Below are 16,911 nucleotides of genomic sequence, written 5' to 3'. Positions count from 1 at the left end.
ACACACACACACACACACACACACACACACACACACACACACACACACACACACACTGGGAAGTATGTCAGAGCATAATGGCATTAAAAGTGCGTTTGTTTGAATGCAGGTTACACCCAGGCCTGGTATTGTAGACGAGGCTGACCTGGGAGATACAATGACTTGGTTGGGGGAGGAGTTAGATACAATGACTCGGGTGGGGGAGGAGTCGGCTGAATAGAAACCATGACCCAGCAAAAAGTGGGATTCATTTATTTCTGCTCCAATTCGATCCTTGTGTCAATTTGACGTGAAACGTTTGTGAACCACTGAGCTGGATTGTGTGTCTTGTTGTGTGTCTTGTTGTGTATATAAGTTGTTAGGTTGGAGGCCGAGGGCTGCTGGTAAAAAAAAATGACATAAGTAGTCTTAAATGAGTAGCTTATTTGATTGGTATGCCTATGTAAGATATGATGTCCCAAGCTATAGCTCTCTATGTACTGTGCCTTTAAGAGTCAGCCTCTCTCTATGTACTGTGCCTTTAAGAGCCAGCCTCTCTCTATGTACTGTGCCTTTAAGAGCCAGCCTCTCTCTATGTACTGTGCCTTTAAGAGCCAGCCTCTCTCTATGTACTGTGCCTTTAAGAGCCAGCCTCTCTGTCTCCAGAGGGTTGAGTCAGGAAGCTCATTTGATGCTAACGCAGACAGACAGTCATCACCAGGCTATGCAGGAGACACACACAGACAGAGACACAGACACACAGACAGACAGAGACACAGAGACACAAAGACACAGAGAGACACAAAGACACAGACAGAGACACAGACACACAGAGACACAGACAGACAGAGACACAGAGACACAGACACACAGAGACACAGACAGACAGACAGACAGACAGACAGACAAACAGAGACACAGACAGACAGAGACACAGAGACATAGAGACACAGACAGACAGACAGACAGAGACACAGACAGACACACAGAGCCACAGACACACAGAGACACAGACAAACAGTGACACAGACAAACAGAGACACAGACAGAGACAGACAGACAGACAGACAGACAGAGCAGAGACACAGACAAACAGTGACACAGACAAACAGAGACACAGACAGACAGAGACAGACAGACAGAGACACAGACAGACAGACAGACAGACAGACAGACAGACAGACAGACAGGCAGAGCCACAGACAGAGCTGACCGATGATGGCGGTCCAGGGGAAGTCCACCATGCGACCCCCCGCTCTGCTAAAACAGGATATCACATTACAGCTGTCTCATAGTGTGGGAGTGTTTGCTGGGCTCAGCTGGGGAGGAGACTGAGAGTGGACCATAATATGCATCGATGGTGGCTTCACACTAAGCTATGATTTCAATGGCTTTCTATGAGCTTCAGTGTCATCTGTGTGGTTGCTCTTTGCCTTCTCTGTAGCGCTACAAGAACAAGTCTTTTCATTACCGATGAATCGGTCTGTTATTTTCTCCACTAATCGATTAGTCGTTTGGTTTATAAAATGTCACAAAATGTTGAAAAAATGTTGATCACTTTTTCCCCCAAAGCCCAAGATGACGTCCTCAAATGTCTTCTTTTGTCCTGACGAACACTCACAACCAAAAGATCATCAGTTCACTATCACAGAAGAGTAAATAAACCAGACAATATTCACATTTAAGAAGCTGGAACAAGAGAGTTGTTGTATTTTTTCTTCAAAGGTCGTCTCAACGATTAATTGATTTCTAAAAATAGTTATCGATCAACAAATCGATTAATCGACTGATGGTTGCAGCTCTAAACGGTATAATAATAATTTGAAGCAAAATGACAGCAGGCGATGGAGTGGGAGTGGCATGGGGGATGGGGGTGAGTGATGGGTGTGGGGGATGGGAGGAGGGAGGTAAGGCTGGGCCTGGGAGGTGGGGTGGGCCTGGGAGGTGGGGTGGGGTTGCGGAATCAATGGGGTTTATGGGACATGTGGTCAGGAACTGTCGATGATGAGAAACACACAGACACACTCCACCATGATGTCATCGCTTTGCAGCATGGCTATTATGTCTTCGGTCAATATTTGGGTGGATCCTTTATGACAATAGTGAAGGAGTGTATGCACATCCTAAATCCTGACCAGCTGCTGCTGGAAAAACCACGACACAGAGGAAAGCTACGCTGTGACACCACGACACAGAGGAAAGCTACACTGTGACACCACGACACAGAGGAAAGCTGCGCTGTGACACCACGGCACAGAGGAAAGCTACGCTGTGACACCACGGCACAGAGGTAAGCTACACTGTGACACCACGACACAGAGGAAAGCTACACTGTGACACCAAAGCTACGCTGTGACACCACGACACAGAGGAAAGCTACGCTGTGACACCAAAGCTACGCTGTGACACCACGACACAGAGGAAAGCTACACTGTGACACCAAAGCTACGCTGTGACACCACGACACAGAGGAAAGCTATGCTGTGACACCAAAGCTACGCTGTGACACCACGACACAGAGGAAAGCTACGCTGTGACACCAAAGCTACGCTGTGACACCACGACACAGAGGAAAGCTACGCTGTGACACCAAAGCTACGCTGTGACACCACGACACAGAGGAAAGCTACGCTGTGACACCAAAGCTACGCTGTGACACCACGACACAGAGGAAAGCTATGCTGTGACACCACGACACAGAGGAAAGCCACGCTGTGACACCATGACACAGAGGAAAGCTACGCTGTGACACCACAACACAGAGGAAAGCTACGCTGTGACACCACAACACAGAGGAAAGCTACGCTGTGACACCACAACACAGAGGAAAGCCACGCTGTGACACCACGACACAGAGGAAAGCTACACTGTGACACCACGACACAGAGGAAAGCTACGCTGTGACACCAAAGCTACGCTGTGACACCACGACACAGAGGAAAGTTACGCTGTGACACCACGACACAGAGGAAAGCTACGCTGTGACACCACGACACAGAGGAAAGCTACGCTGTGACACCACGACACAGAGGAAAGCTACGCTGTGACACCACGACACAGAGGAAAGCTACGCTGTGACACCACGACACAGAGGAAAGCTACGCTGTGACACCACGACACAGAGGAAAGCTACGCGCTGTGACACCACGACACAGAGGAAAGCTACGCTGTGACACCACGACACAGAGGAAAGCTACGCTGTGACACCACGACACAGAGGAAAGCTACGCTGTGACACCACGACACAGAGGAAAGCTACGCGCTGTGACACCACGACACAGAGGAAAGCTACGCTGTGACACCACGACACAGAGGAAAGCTACGCTGTGACACCACGACACAGAGGAAAGCTATGCTGTGATACCACGACACAGAGGAAAGCTACGCTGTGACACCACGACACAGAGGAAAGCTACGCTGTGACACCACGACACAGAGGAAAACTATGCTGTGATACCACGACACAGAGGAAAGCTACGCTGTGACACCACGACACAGAGGAAAGCTACGCTGTGACACCAAAGCTACGCTGTGACACCACGACACAGAGGAAAGCTATGCTGTGACACCACGACACAGAGGAAAGCCACGCTGTGACACCACGACACAGAGGAAAGCTACGCTGTGACACCACAACACAGAGGAAAGCTACGCTGTGACACCACGACACAGAGGAAAGCTACGCTGTGACACCACGACACAGAGGAAAGCTACGCTGTGACACCAAAGCTACGCTGTGACACCACGACACAGAGGAAAGCTACGCTGTGACACCACGACACAGAGGAAAGCTACGCTGTGACACCACGACACAGAGGAAAGCTACGCTGTGACACCACGACACAGAGGAAAGCTACGCTGTGACACCACGACACAGAGGAAAGCTACGCTGTGACACCACGACACAGAGGAAAGCTACGCTGTGACACCACGACACAGAGGAAAGCTACGCTGTGACACCAAAGCTACGCTGTGACACCACGACACAGAGGAAAGCTACGCTGTGACACCACGACACAGAGGAATGCTACGCTGTGACACCACGACACAGAGGAAAACTATGCTGTGATACCACGACACAGAGGAAAGCTACGCTGTGACACCACGACACAGAGGAAAGCTACGCTGTGACACCACGACACAGAGGAAACCTACGCTGTGACACCACGACAGAGGAAACCTCCGCTGTGACACCACGACACAGAGGAAACCTACGCTGTGACACCACGACAGAGGAAACCTCCGCTGTGACACCACGACACAGAGGAAACCTCCGCTGTGACACCACGACACAGAAACCCCCGCAGGACCACTCTGTCTCCTGATGAATGAGATGCTTTCATCTGAGGCAGTGTTCAAAAGGAACACTGTGTGCTAAAATGCCTTCTGAAAACCTCTGTTCTGACACCTCACAGCCACTAGGCGGCACTCTATATAGGCCAAACGTGCTCTGGTTAACTGGAAGTCCTCCCCACACAAAATGCAAATGGTTTATTCTGTGAACTATTCGCTCATACTGTTCTAGCATTTAGCTGATGCTCCAATCCACAGTCACTTGCAATTAGTGAGCAGGTAGCCGAGTTCAGAAGAGGATGTGATGTTTTTGCTGGATACTGTTACAGGAAACAATCTGTTGCTGGGGATCAAACCAGTGAGCTTTGGCTGGGTGCCATCAATGATCTGTATCACGTCCTCATGGCTCATGCCAGCTTTGCATTTAGCTACTTCCCTCTGTAGCTGCAGCTAGACTACTATCTTTATACCATTCACCTTATGTAGCCCCGCCCACTTGACCCAGTTGTGTTATGACTTCCTGTTCAAAACACTGTCTGTTTTGTGTAAACACAATAGGAAGTAACTGGCTAACCCCTGTGTTGGAACATAAGTGAATAGAGATAGTCTAGGGCTAGGTAGACTCAGCCCTCAGTCTTAATCCGTTTCACTACTGTAAGACTGAGAATATTGTAGCGTATCGCTAATACGCCAAGGAACCGGAGACTTGTGTTGGTACAGGGTTCTTTATTGACAGGCTCATTCAGCTCCTAGCAGCTAGCTTCACAGCTAGCTCTACACACAGCAACCATCTCAGCTCGCTCGCATAGCTAGACTGACATCCGGCCCGCGGCCGCTGGTCCTATATACCCCCTTCCCCCTAGGAACACACCCACACACATTAGTTCCTAGCTGCAATCTAGACACTTCTATTGCACATCACATTACAGGTAATACCTGGATTACCTGGAACGCTACAATATTACCATTTAAATCTTTTCATAACGTTAGGTGGCGCTGTTGGAAGCCTTGCATCGGCGAGCCAATCATGACTCATGAGTGTTGTGGGCGGGCCTGCTTTCTGGGAGCAGTGACGCTCATGTAGAACTGCTGTTGCGTTTGCAGAGAAACATATTAATCACTTAGAAACAAACATAACCTGTTAATAGGACGTGTTTCATCCGGCCGCGGCGGCTAGAGGTCTTTACCCCAGCGATAAACCTGACTCCCGAGGCTAACAGAGCTGCTGCTGATGACTTCACACAGAAGCAAGGGACCACTTCCGGGTAGGAAAAATGATTGTAAAATAAACAACAGGTATAAACTGTCTTTGCAGCACATCAGTGTCTTGCTCTATATTGGAACTATGAAACATTGCATTGCCGCTACGAAATAAAATTCTAATAATAAATGTAGGCATGTCTGCTGCCGGCCGTTCTCGCCGGGCTCAATGAACCAGATTTGGAACAGTAAATTCCCAGACGTTTGGTAGTAAGGTGGCGCTGTTGGTGCCGCTCACCAAACGTCTGGAAACCGAGACTAGGGCTTGTGTGTGTGTGTGTGTGTGTGTGTGTGTGTGTGTGTGTGTGTGTGTGTGTGTGTGTGTGTGTGTGTGTGTGTGTGTGTGTGTGTGTGTGTGTGTGTGTGTGTGTGTGTGTGTGTGTGTGTGTGTGTGTGTGTGTGTGTGTGTGTGTGTGTGTGTGTGTGTGTGTGTGTGTGTGTGTGTGTGTGTGTGTGTGTGTGTGTGTGTGTGTGTGTGTGTGTGTGTGTGTGTGTGTGTGTGTGTGTGTGTGTGTGTGTGTGTGTGTGTGTGTGTGTGTGTGTGTGTGTGTGTGTGTGTGTGTGTCAGTACACCATTCTGTGGTCTTATACTGCCACCTGCTGGCTGTTTTTGGAACCAGTTTCATATGGCTGTTTTGATGAGTGATGATACAACACTGCATGTAATGGACAGACTACATTGGCTCAGTCAGGAGAACCTGCGTTTGACCCAGAACAAATTGCAATAGTAATCATTCAAGGTTTGATGTGCTCCCTAGGGACATCTAAATAAGAAACTATCACATTATATAATTATTGGATCAATGTAAATTCAGGGGTCGAAGTCTGGGCACTTCATGTCACAGCGTCACACAAATATCTCCGCTTCTAAATCTCTGTTATTTTCATAATTGTCTGTAATGTCTGTACAGTGGTTTTCTAAGGTGTTATTTCACATACAACCATCATATATGACTTGTTTATGTGCACTTTGCTTCTTTCACATGCAACCATCACATATATGACCTGTTTTAATGTATAATGCACTTTGGGGGTACCCTTACCCCAAAATGAAGGCGAGACATGGCAGGTCAATAGGATAAAAAAGAATAGATATCAGCATGAAACTTCCCCAGTTGATTACTTACATCAAGACAATAATTTTTGTGTTACAAGTTTTCTGAAATGTGATGTTTAAATATGCAAATGATGCATTATCTATTTAAATATGTGCTAATTTGCATACATTTCCAGAACGGAAATCTGAACATTGGATGAAGCCAGGTTCAAAATTCTTGTTTAATTTTGTTGACATATTTGTTTATTAAAAGGATCCCCATTAGCTGACACCTACTGTAGACGAGCGCTAGTCTTCCTGGGCTAGGCTACTATGTACGTATGCTACAGTAAGCTAAGAGCTCAAACCACCACTGAGTGACTGAAACAATGACATTAATGATGGTTTCAGTGCTGCCACCAGTTTTGAAATGTGTTGCCTGGTTGTTGATATCTCAGCAAGGACCTGCGGCTCTATATACCATAACATTAGCCATGCAGCTAATAGTGTAATGGCCACCATTTACACCGTTGGTCCCGCCCACTGCCGCTCAGAGTGCTCTACCATTTGCTGAAGCGCTCTGTCGCTGAATCATCCCCTAATCGGATTGGCCACAATGGATTATGGGATGAGTAGTTCCTTCATTCTTTAAATAATATTTTAAAGTTTGCAGGCTTGACACTTTTTATATGAGGATTTTCCGAAAGGCTGATGGAGAAAATGAATGGGCTTGAGCAGGCTGTCTCAAGCCAACAGTATCAGTCTAAATTTAGACTTGAATTAGTAGTATAGTGTTAGTTGTCCCAGCAGCATAGGCAGGAAACTATTAGCTGCTAAACCTAGTTCCACCTCTGTCTGCGCAGATTCCTCCGTACTTCTCCCCCCCTCCTCTTCTCTTTCTCCTCCTCAGGTGCCCTTTGTTGGCCTGAGTCTCGTCAACTCTGGGGGCCGGGGTGGTGGGTATCGCTGCTCTCCATCATTGGTTCAGGGATGCCGGTAGGTTAGAATAGTTTAGGCTAGGCTATAGATTAGCTACAGCCTAACTGTAGGCTGTAGATTAGCTAGACCAGAGGATTCCAAAGTGTGAGACCATGGGCCTCCTCTCAGAAAAAGCATGGAAAAAGCTGCCTTCACTCTTATTCAAATTACTAAAATATCTATAACTGAAATAGCTCAAATAAATCACTCACTGAGGGGCACTTTACACGAGGACGGTTTCCTATGGTGACGGGGAATTATTTTATCGTTAGTGCCTCCATTTTAGACGGCGATGGCGAATTTGGACTTAGGAAACGACACATTTTGAAACCACCCTCCAGAGTGGAATTCTTGGTGAAGCTCCCCGCTGAGCGCTTCATGTAATCACTTTGACAGGCTCATTTCAGGAACTCTGACGTGCCTGCACATGCGACTACGTTTCACTACATTCAGAATTAAGCCACACTGCGGCCAACTTCATACATGTTCATAACGTTACTGCTGCGAGGAGCCGATGGCTGTACCCGGTCGGCATTTAACGTTGGTTACAAAAGCACGTTGACAGTGTTTTCTCACTGCCAGTAGCCTAACTACAACAAACAACAGTAGGGTTTGACAGATAGCTAGTCCGACCGGGTGTCAGCACAGTCAGCGCTCCTGGTCCTCGCTGCTCGTTAAAGATTTCCAATAGACGTTATTCTGATAAACTGGTCACATATGTTACGTTCTCCCCCGACAAATATTAAAACTTTCAAACAGTTTGCGTTTTTTTTTAGCTTGAAAACAGCTTTTTGGCAAGTCTAAATGACTGCGGTAGGCGTACTCTACTTCCGTGTTTAAAACCGGAAAGACGATTACGAAATGACGTCATGCAGGAGCGTCCTTGTATGGGCAAAGAATAAGGTGACACACTGCCACCTAGCGACCTGGCATGTACATTACGGCGTTTTAAAAATTCAACAGCGCTCATGTAAACAGGGAGAAGGTGTGAAGGAAAAGGTGTGAAGGAAACGCTATTGTGTTGTTTCTTCCAGAAACTGTCCTCGTGTAAAGGGCCCCTGAGCCTCCTCTCAAACTGTTTGAGTGCCCAGGGGAGGCCCACCTCCCACTTTGGAAACCTCTGAGCTGGACCTTTTGATTGTTATAGTGTTCAGGCTAAGATTAGATTAGATAGAGTAGAGTAGAGTAGAGTAGGACAGGGCAGACTAGGCTGTAGATTAGTTAGATTCCTTGTGTGCTAGTTAGTTCAGAGACATATTTGTGAAGCCCTCTGAGACATGCTTGTGAATTAGGGCTATACAAATAAAGCTGACTTGACGTCATGAGTGCCACGTGACTGTTGAACTCTGTTGTAATGATACAAGCTGGTTGAAAATCGGCAAAGTATCCCTTTAAATGTTAATAGAATTCAGCTTGACTGCTTCTGTGGCACCAGATCATCTCAGAATGACACAGATGGAACACGAACAGTCCAAAATCACCAAAATGACACAACCACAAAACAAGGACAAAAGAAAAACCCATTACCTGAAGTTGTTTTTACGCTCTACAATATATCCTCTATTAATTGTCATTTCATATTCCCATTTATTGTATATTGCATATTGATATTTCCCAGTATAGTCTTGAGTGAGTCCTAGGTGGCCTAATCATTTAAATGTAAACATTTCATATTCAACATTAGAGCTCATTTCAATGGCCTGTTCACTTCACACTAGTCTAAGATGATAAAAAAAGATTAAATATTCAAGCAACCAAGAGCACATGTGTAACCAATGAGCATCCTTGACACATGGATGTATAAAATGCATATTCCACCTTTATACAAAAGGTATGCTGCATGAAGACACAACAGTAAGACAATTAAGGCCTACAAAAGACTTCTGGGGCTTATTTACACAGTAGGGCTGATTGGGGTGATATGGGTGATGGTTGAGGTTTATGGCTGTAGCGATGGTCCAGGTGATCAGAGCAGTGTACAGGTGTTTTTCTCTCTGCTCTTCCCACTCCCTCCACTGGGCTTGCCTGCCCCGCCCGTCTCTCCGCCAGCTGTAAACATGCACAGCCTTTACACTGGAAAAGTGACAACAATAAGTGATACAATGAACACATGAGGCATATGAATCTGCCTGCATCTATCTGACATGCTGCTGCTGTTAGTAAGAATGGCATGACGTTTCAAGTGGGCCACGCCTACAAGGTGCGCTACACACTGTGAACCCCCCTATTCAGGTTCTATGGGCAAAGCAAAAATACTGACATTTTCTGTTGCCTTTTCTGTGTTCTAGTCACTTATGTGAAATGTACATGGTGTCCTTAATTGCTCTACCCTTTTGATGTCAGTCAAGCAACAACAACATGCTCATTATAATTTAATTATTTGGAAGTTGCAAAATGTTAACGGCTAATGCTACTAGCATTTTGCAACTGCTTCTGCAGGCCTGGGGACTGTGTGGAGCTGTCTTCTCTGACACACATGGACTCATTGGCCCCTGTTCATTAGATTTGTGGAATATCAAATATTTGAATGACTTACAAATGATTAATAATTTCATTACTATCACTATATAAATTACTTAGTAATCATTTACTACTGATTTGTTTATGATTCATGACTTACTAAAAGTTTATAGATGACTTAGAACACATTTGTGATATGTTAACATATAGCATTTATTAATAATCTACAAATGTATATTAATGTTTTGTAAATGTTTTGAAATTGTAATTGAGTTCATCATTAACAAAAAGCTTATAGATGACTTATGACTGAGCGCTATTCGAAAGTGTTACCCCACAAATATTTACACCATATACACTTCGCATAAATTATTAAAATGCACTTTGTAGGCGTGGCCTTTTTGCAGCGGCATCACCATTAGCCAACATGCAAAGTTGCCATGTATTCAATATTCAGCCAGAGAATACTGTATCTAACATTGAGACAATGTTACCTTTAGCGAGGACGTTCTCTTCAAAGAAGTTGGGCATGTTCATGTTGCCGGCCGGTCGGTACTGACCAACCACAAACACCCTGGTGCCGTCACCGGCCAGGCCGACGCCCACCTCTGTACTGGCCTTCCACACCACCTGGGTGAAATGCCCTGGAGGAATCACAGAACACACGCACACACACACACACACACACACACACACACACACACACACAGACAGACAGACAGACACACACAACGTCTCTTTATGGTCAGCAAATGTCAAAATGCCATAGGTTTGCAGCTCTCTGCATTCCCCAGGTCAAAATACTTGACATGTTAAAAGCATTCTCAGGCTCCAATAAAGAAGAGGCCTGTAATTTACCACATATGTATTTAGCAGTTTGTCATGTTCAGGCACTGCTAGGCTACTGTAGGCTATTCAAAGTTTAAGATATATTTTAATGTTTGTGTAGGGAGTGTAGAGAATTGAGACTTCTTTGGAGTTTTGTGTTATGTATGATTGTTACAATATATCTGAATATTTTTTTGATTGTCTCTTTTTATTGTTTTATCAAATACCATCATTATATATAAATGATAGGAACTACAAGAACAAGATGGATACCATCTAAAACCTTGTTTTTCAACTCTTTTTCAATTCAATTCGCTTGATCGGCGTGACTGCATACAATACAATGTTGCAAAAATATCAATTGCAACCTTCTCATTTGACAAAAATGAGACAATGAGCTTCTATAATGAGCTATACTGTAATCCGTTTCTATGAATGATCATGAGATAATATAGATAGTAATTTACAGTATTCTATACCAAACATTTGCTGTGAATAATACCTCAGTTTATGTTTCTCCATAAAATCACTGCAAGTTACTCATTGACCCCAAAAAAACTCAACAAGAAATAGTTTGCCCCAAACTTTAGAACACATTTTAAATATTGTACCGTTTGTCAATGCTCTAATTTCTGAATAATGTTTTTACAAAGTGGTTTCTAGAGGAGGTTAACAGTGTAACACATGCTATATTAATGTTAGAAATGTTATTAAAAGTCATTTATTGTTATGAAGCTTCCGAAATTTTGATTTGAAAAGTAACATGCCATCTGGTTTCAAAATATGGAGAAAGAGAGAGAGAAAAAAAGGCTACGTTATCTGTTGAAATCATTGTGGCTTAGAGAAAGATGTCAGTTGTTGTATGAGCCTACCAGTGTTCATGGCAAACCCAGGGCTGCTCCAGCTGTAGTCTTTGATCTCACCGTACCAGTTCTCTACAGCCTCCTTCCCTAAAACACAGATGCAACACAAACATGAATAATACTGTAGCACTGAATACTGTATGAACCTGCTTGAACATTCATCTAATATCCCCCGCTCTAACCCACCTGTCAGTTTCATGGTGTCTAACCCACCTGTCAGTTTCATGGCTGTCTAACCCAACTGTCAGTTTCATGGTGTCTAACCCACCTGTCAGTTTCATGGTGTCTAACCTACCTGTCAGTTTCATGGTGTCTAACCCACCTGTCAGTTTCATGGGTGTCTAACCCACCTGTCAGTTTCATGGTCTCTAACCCACCTGTCAGTTTCATGGTGTCTAACCTACCTGTCAGTTTCATGGTGTCTAACCCAACTGTCAGTTTCATGGTGTCTAACCCAACTGTCAGTTTCATGGTGTCTAACCCACCTGTCAGTTTCATGGTGTCTAACCCAACTGTCAGTTTCATGGTGTCTAACCCACCTGTCAGTTTCATGGTGTCTAACCCACCTGTCAGTTTCATGGTGTCTAACCCAACTGTCAGTTTCATGGTGTCTAACCCAACTGTCAGTTTCATGGTGTCTAACCCAACTGTCAGTTTCATGGTGTTTAACCCAACTGTCAGTTTCATGGTCTCTAACCTACCTGTCAGTTTCATGGTGTCTAACCTACCTGTCAGTTTCATGGTGTCTAACCCACCTGTCAGTTTCATGGTGTCTAACCCAACTGTCAGTTTCATGGTGTCTAACCTACCTGTCAGTTTCATGGTGTCTAACCCACCTGTCAGTTTCATGGTGTCTAACCCACCTGTCAGTTTCATGGTGTCTAACCCAACTGTCAGTTTCATGGTGTCTAACCTACCTGTCAGTTTCATGGTGTCTAACCCACCTGTCAGTTTCATGGTGTCTAACCCAACTGTCAGTTTCATGGTGTCTAACCCACCTGTCAGTTTCATGGTGTCTAACCCAACTGTCAGTTTCATGGTGTTTAACCCAACTGTCAGTTTCATGGTCTCTAACCTACCTGTCAGTTTCATGGTGTCTAACCTACCTGTCAGTTTCATGGTGTCTAACCCACCTGTCAGTTTCATGGTGTCTAACCTACCTGTCAGTTTCATGGTGTCTAACCCACCTGTCAGTTTCATGGGTGTCTAACCCACCTGTCAGTTTCATGGGTGTCTAACCCACCTGTCAGTTTCATGGGTGTTTAACCTACCTGTCAGTTTCATGGGTGTCTAACCCACCTGTCAGTTTCATGGGTGTCTAACCCACCTGTCAGTTTCATGGGTGTCTAACCCACCTGTCAGTTTCATGGTGTCTAACCCACCTGTCAGTTTCATGGTGTCTAACCTACCTGTCAGTTTCATGGGTGTCTAACCCACCTGTCAGTTTCATGGGTGTCTAACCCACCTGTCAGTTTCATGGTGTCTAACCCACCTGTCAGTTTCATGGTGTCTAACCCAACTGTCAGTTTCATGGTGTCTAACCCACCTGTCAGTTTCATGGTGTCTAACCCACCTGTCAGTTTCATGGTGTTTAACCCACCTGTCAGTTTCATGGGTGTCTAACCCACCTGTCAGTTTCATGGTGTCTAACCCACCTGTCAGTTTCATGGTGTTTAACCCACCTGTCAGTTTCATGGTGTTTAACCCACCTGTCAGTTTCATGGTGTTTAACCCACCTGTCAGTTTCATGGGTGTCTAACCCACCTGTCAGTTTCATGGTGTTTAACCCACCTGTCAGTTTCATGGTGTCTAACCCACCTGTCAGTTTCATGGTGTCTAACCCACCTGTCAGTTTCATGGGTGTCTAACCCACCTGTCAGTTTCATGGTGTCTAACCCAACTGTCAGTTTCATGGTGTCTAACCCACCTGTCAGTTTCATGGGTGTCTAACACACCTGTCAGTTGCATGGGTGTCTAACCCACCTGTCAGTTTCATGGGGGCGGAGCCCCCCGCAAAGTAGATGTTCTCTCCATCCTTGGTGTCGCTGTGCGCCATGGAATTGATTGATAGGAGGTGATCGGCCCATTTCTGGGCCGATGTGCACAGGTCTTCGCTGAGGCTCAGTGGAGGCGTGCTGTGCTGCTTCCTGAACTCATTGTGGGTCTCAAGAAACTCCTTCTTAAAGCTTGCATCTGGAGAGCAGAGACAAAAGACACAGCCAGCGTGAAGCTCCTTCTTAAAGCTTAAAGCATCTGGAGAGCAGAGACAAAAGACACAGCCAGCGTGAAGCTCCTTCTTAAAGCTTAAAGCATCTGGAGAGCAGAGACAAAAGACACAGCCAGCGTGAAGCTCCTTCTTAAAGCTTAAAGCATCTGGAGAGCAGAGACAAAAGACACAGCCAGCGTGAAGCTCCTTCTTAAAGCTTAAAGCATCTGGAGAGCAGAGACAAAAGACACAGCCAGTGCGAAGCTCCTTCTTAAAGCTTAAAGCATCTGGAGAGCAGAGACAAAAGACACAGCCAGTGTGAAGCTCCTTCTTAAAGCTTAAAGCATCTGCAGAGCAGAGACAAAAGACACAGCCAGTGTGAAACTCCTTCTTAAAGCTTAAAGCATCTGGAGAGCAGAGACAAAAGACAGCCAGTGTGAAACTCCTTCTTAAAGCTTAAAGCATCTGGAGAGCAGAGACAAAAAACACAGCCAGTGTGAAACTCCTTCTTAAAGCTTAAAGCATCTGGAGAGCAGAGACAAAAAACACAGCCAGTGTGAAACTCCTTCTTAAAGCTTAAAGCATCTGGAGAGCAGAGACAAAAGACACAGCCAGTGTGAAGCTCCTTCTTAAAGCTTAAAGCATCTGGAGAGCAGAGACAAAAGACACAGCCAGTGTGAAACTCCTTCTTAAAGCTTAAAGCATCTGGAGAGCAGAGACAAAAGACAGCCAGTGTGAAGCGTCACCTCACTTATTGTTGGTATTTCTTGGTGATTCTGGGCTAGCAGGAGACAGGTTGAATCAACACTGCAGTTCAGGTTTCCTGCCTTGTGGCAAGAAACCGCTCCACGATGAAGCTGTCTTTCAGGTTAGGTAAGAATGCATTTATGAACCAAAAATGGCAAACTAACCTGTCATTGTGTTGGTTTTGTGCTGAAATGAAAGAGAATGTGGTTATGCTACATAGACCAAAAACAAATCACATAAAAATAAAAACAGACACTCATACAAATCGAGGGGTGACTGAGAGGAACCAGTAAGCACAATTTTGAGAGAATATAAGTTACTGTATGTATATATATTATATATGTATATATATATGTGTATATATATATATATATATATATATATATATATATATATATATATATATAATGAATGTAAAATTATTGTTGTCAAACCATTTATTATTACAGCATGTCAAAATAGGCTGCCAAATAGGCTGCCAAAAAAAGTAATAGTATGCCAACAAGGGTGAAAGGATGGTACATCTCAAATGCCAAAGTCAAGGCGAGACAAAATAGTGACATGTCACTTTGTTTATTTGGCTCACATCACAATGGAAACAGCCTGTGGGTTTGGGCACAGAGCCTTCTTCAGAGCATCAACTACAGGTTCAGTTTGGTAATATAACACGGGCAGGGTTCTGCCAAACAAACAAGTGAAATGTGAGCATTCTGTCCTTTAGCACTCCACGGAGAAGCCCATTGTTCAACCTTCTTTTTACAAACAATTGTTGGTTAAGTGTTTTGTCATCCATGTTTCTAAGTTTTCATATGAAAGATTGAATTTAATCAACAAAGTCAGGACAAAGTCAGGTCTTCTGTTTACTTTGGCTCTCCTCAAGTTCCACAAAATAATTCCCCATTCATTTTCTCCATAGACATTCAGAAAAATACTTATATAAGGAGTTTTAACCCTGGAACCATGCCAATCGATCACCATGAAACATTTCACTTGGAAAGCAAAAAATAAAAATATTTAAAAATTATAATTTTGTATTATTTATTTTATTTATTTTCCTCCAAGTGAAATGTTTCATGGTCACCCCCGATTCTCTGGAAGGCCGTTTGGCTTGGTTCCAGGCATAAAACTCTTTATAGAAGGATTTTTCTAAATGTCTATGGAGAAAATGAATGGGGAAATTTCTTGTGGAACACGAAGTGTCAAGTCACTGTCAAGCTCTATTCACAAATATCCAGTTATACAATAAATAAATGAATAAATACATAAATAAATAAATAAGTAAATAAATACATAAATCAATCAATCAATCAATCAATAAATCAATCAATCAATAAATCAATACATAAATAAATACATAAAATAAAAAATGGTGAGAAATGCGTCATGTCCAACAATAGTCCTTATCAACATACAATAAAGCGAGTGACTGCAGCTCTCACCTGCTTCTGCGTGTTGTCCCAGGGTCCGGAGGTATGTCCTAGTAAAGATGGAGCTTCTCTGCCATCTGAGGCCAGTATTTATACGCAGCACAGGAGCTGACCTCTCCCTCTCATCTCACTACGTAGGAGGAGACAGACACCCAGCCACAGCCTTAGTAAGCCTGTAATTACCTCACGGTGTCTCTGCTTGCCAAAAATGTTACCTCGCAGCATCTAATATGCAAAACAAGACATTTGACCGATTTGAACAAGAGATTAATTTGACCGTAGACAAGTTACATAAGAGTTGCAGAAAACATGTAAACAAGCTGGTGCAGATGGGGATGTTGAAAAACAGGTTCTGGTTGGTAAACACTCATTTCCTACGAAGCCACCAGCTGAAGCCACTGCTGCTTTTAATGAGCTCGGGCCTGAATTAAGCACAGAGAAGAGGAAGACTTCAAAAGCAAATGCCGCTCATTAGCTAGCCATAAAGTGAGGCATTATAGGGACTTAGTGCATGGTTGTCTTTACTGCAAATCCAACAAACATCTTGTTCATCTGTTAGCATGTAGCCAAACATCGTGTTCATCTGTTAGCATTTAGCCAAACGTCTTGTTCATCTGTTAGAATGTAGCCAAACATCTTGTTCATCTGTTAGAATGTAGCCTAACATCTTGTTCATCTGTTAGCATGTATCCAAACATCGTGTTCATCTGTTAGAATGTAGCCAAACGTCTTGTTCATCTGTTAGAATGTAGCCAAACATCTTGTTCATCTGTTAGAATGTAGCCAAACATCTTGTTCATCTGTTAGCATGTAGCCAAACATCGTGTTCATCTG

The 16,911-nt window shown here is 44.2% G+C and overlaps 1 protein-coding gene across 3 annotated transcripts; it reads right to left on the bottom strand.

Moving 5' to 3' along the window:
• Nucleotides 1-9,113: 9,113 nt before the first annotated feature.
• Nucleotides 9,114-16,201, bottom strand: LOC310783571 (Golgi-associated plant pathogenesis-related protein 1-like). 3 transcript variants are annotated; one of them, XM_083644464.1, is made up of 6 exons: nt 16,090-16,201; nt 14,815-14,836; nt 13,681-13,890; nt 11,707-11,784; nt 10,501-10,650; nt 9,114-9,619 (listed from the first exon to the last, which is right to left on the bottom strand). In XM_083644464.1, the coding sequence occupies exons 2-6, from the start codon at nt 14,819-14,821 to the stop codon at nt 9,615-9,617; spliced, it is 450 nt and encodes a 149-aa protein (XP_083500590.1). In that variant the 5' UTR covers nt 14,822-14,836; nt 16,090-16,201; the 3' UTR covers nt 9,114-9,614. The 3 variants fall into 3 exon arrangements, with proteins under 3 accessions (XP_083500590.1, XP_083500588.1, XP_083500589.1); XM_083644462.1 differs by having other exon boundaries at nt 9,114-9,595; XM_083644463.1 differs by lacking the exon at nt 16,090-16,201 and adding an exon at nt 15,237-15,342 and having other exon boundaries at nt 9,114-9,595.
• Nucleotides 16,202-16,911: the final 710 nt, after the last annotated feature.

The sequence above is a fragment of the Poromitra crassiceps genome, assembly GCF_964638095.1.
Source record: "Poromitra crassiceps genome assembly, chromosome: 10".
In the NCBI taxonomy this organism is placed as follows: Eukaryota; Metazoa; Chordata; class Actinopteri; order Beryciformes; family Melamphaidae; genus Poromitra; species Poromitra crassiceps.
The sequence above is the reverse complement of the archived record's forward strand: the minus strand, read 5'-3'. Positions and strand labels throughout refer to the sequence as shown.

What these genes read in the sequence shown, in the direction of transcription:
- LOC310783571 (XM_083644462.1), bottom strand. An exon ending in CGCCCCCATGAAACTGACAG is followed by an intron (nt 11,785 to 13,680) that starts GTGGGTTAGACA and finishes TCTGTGTTTTAG; the next exon opens with GGAAGGAGGCTGTAGAGAAC. An exon ending in AGAGAACGTCCTCGCTAAAG is followed by an intron (nt 9,596 to 10,500) that starts GTAACATTGTCT and finishes GCATGTTTACAG; the next exon opens with CTGGCGGAGAGACGGGCGGG.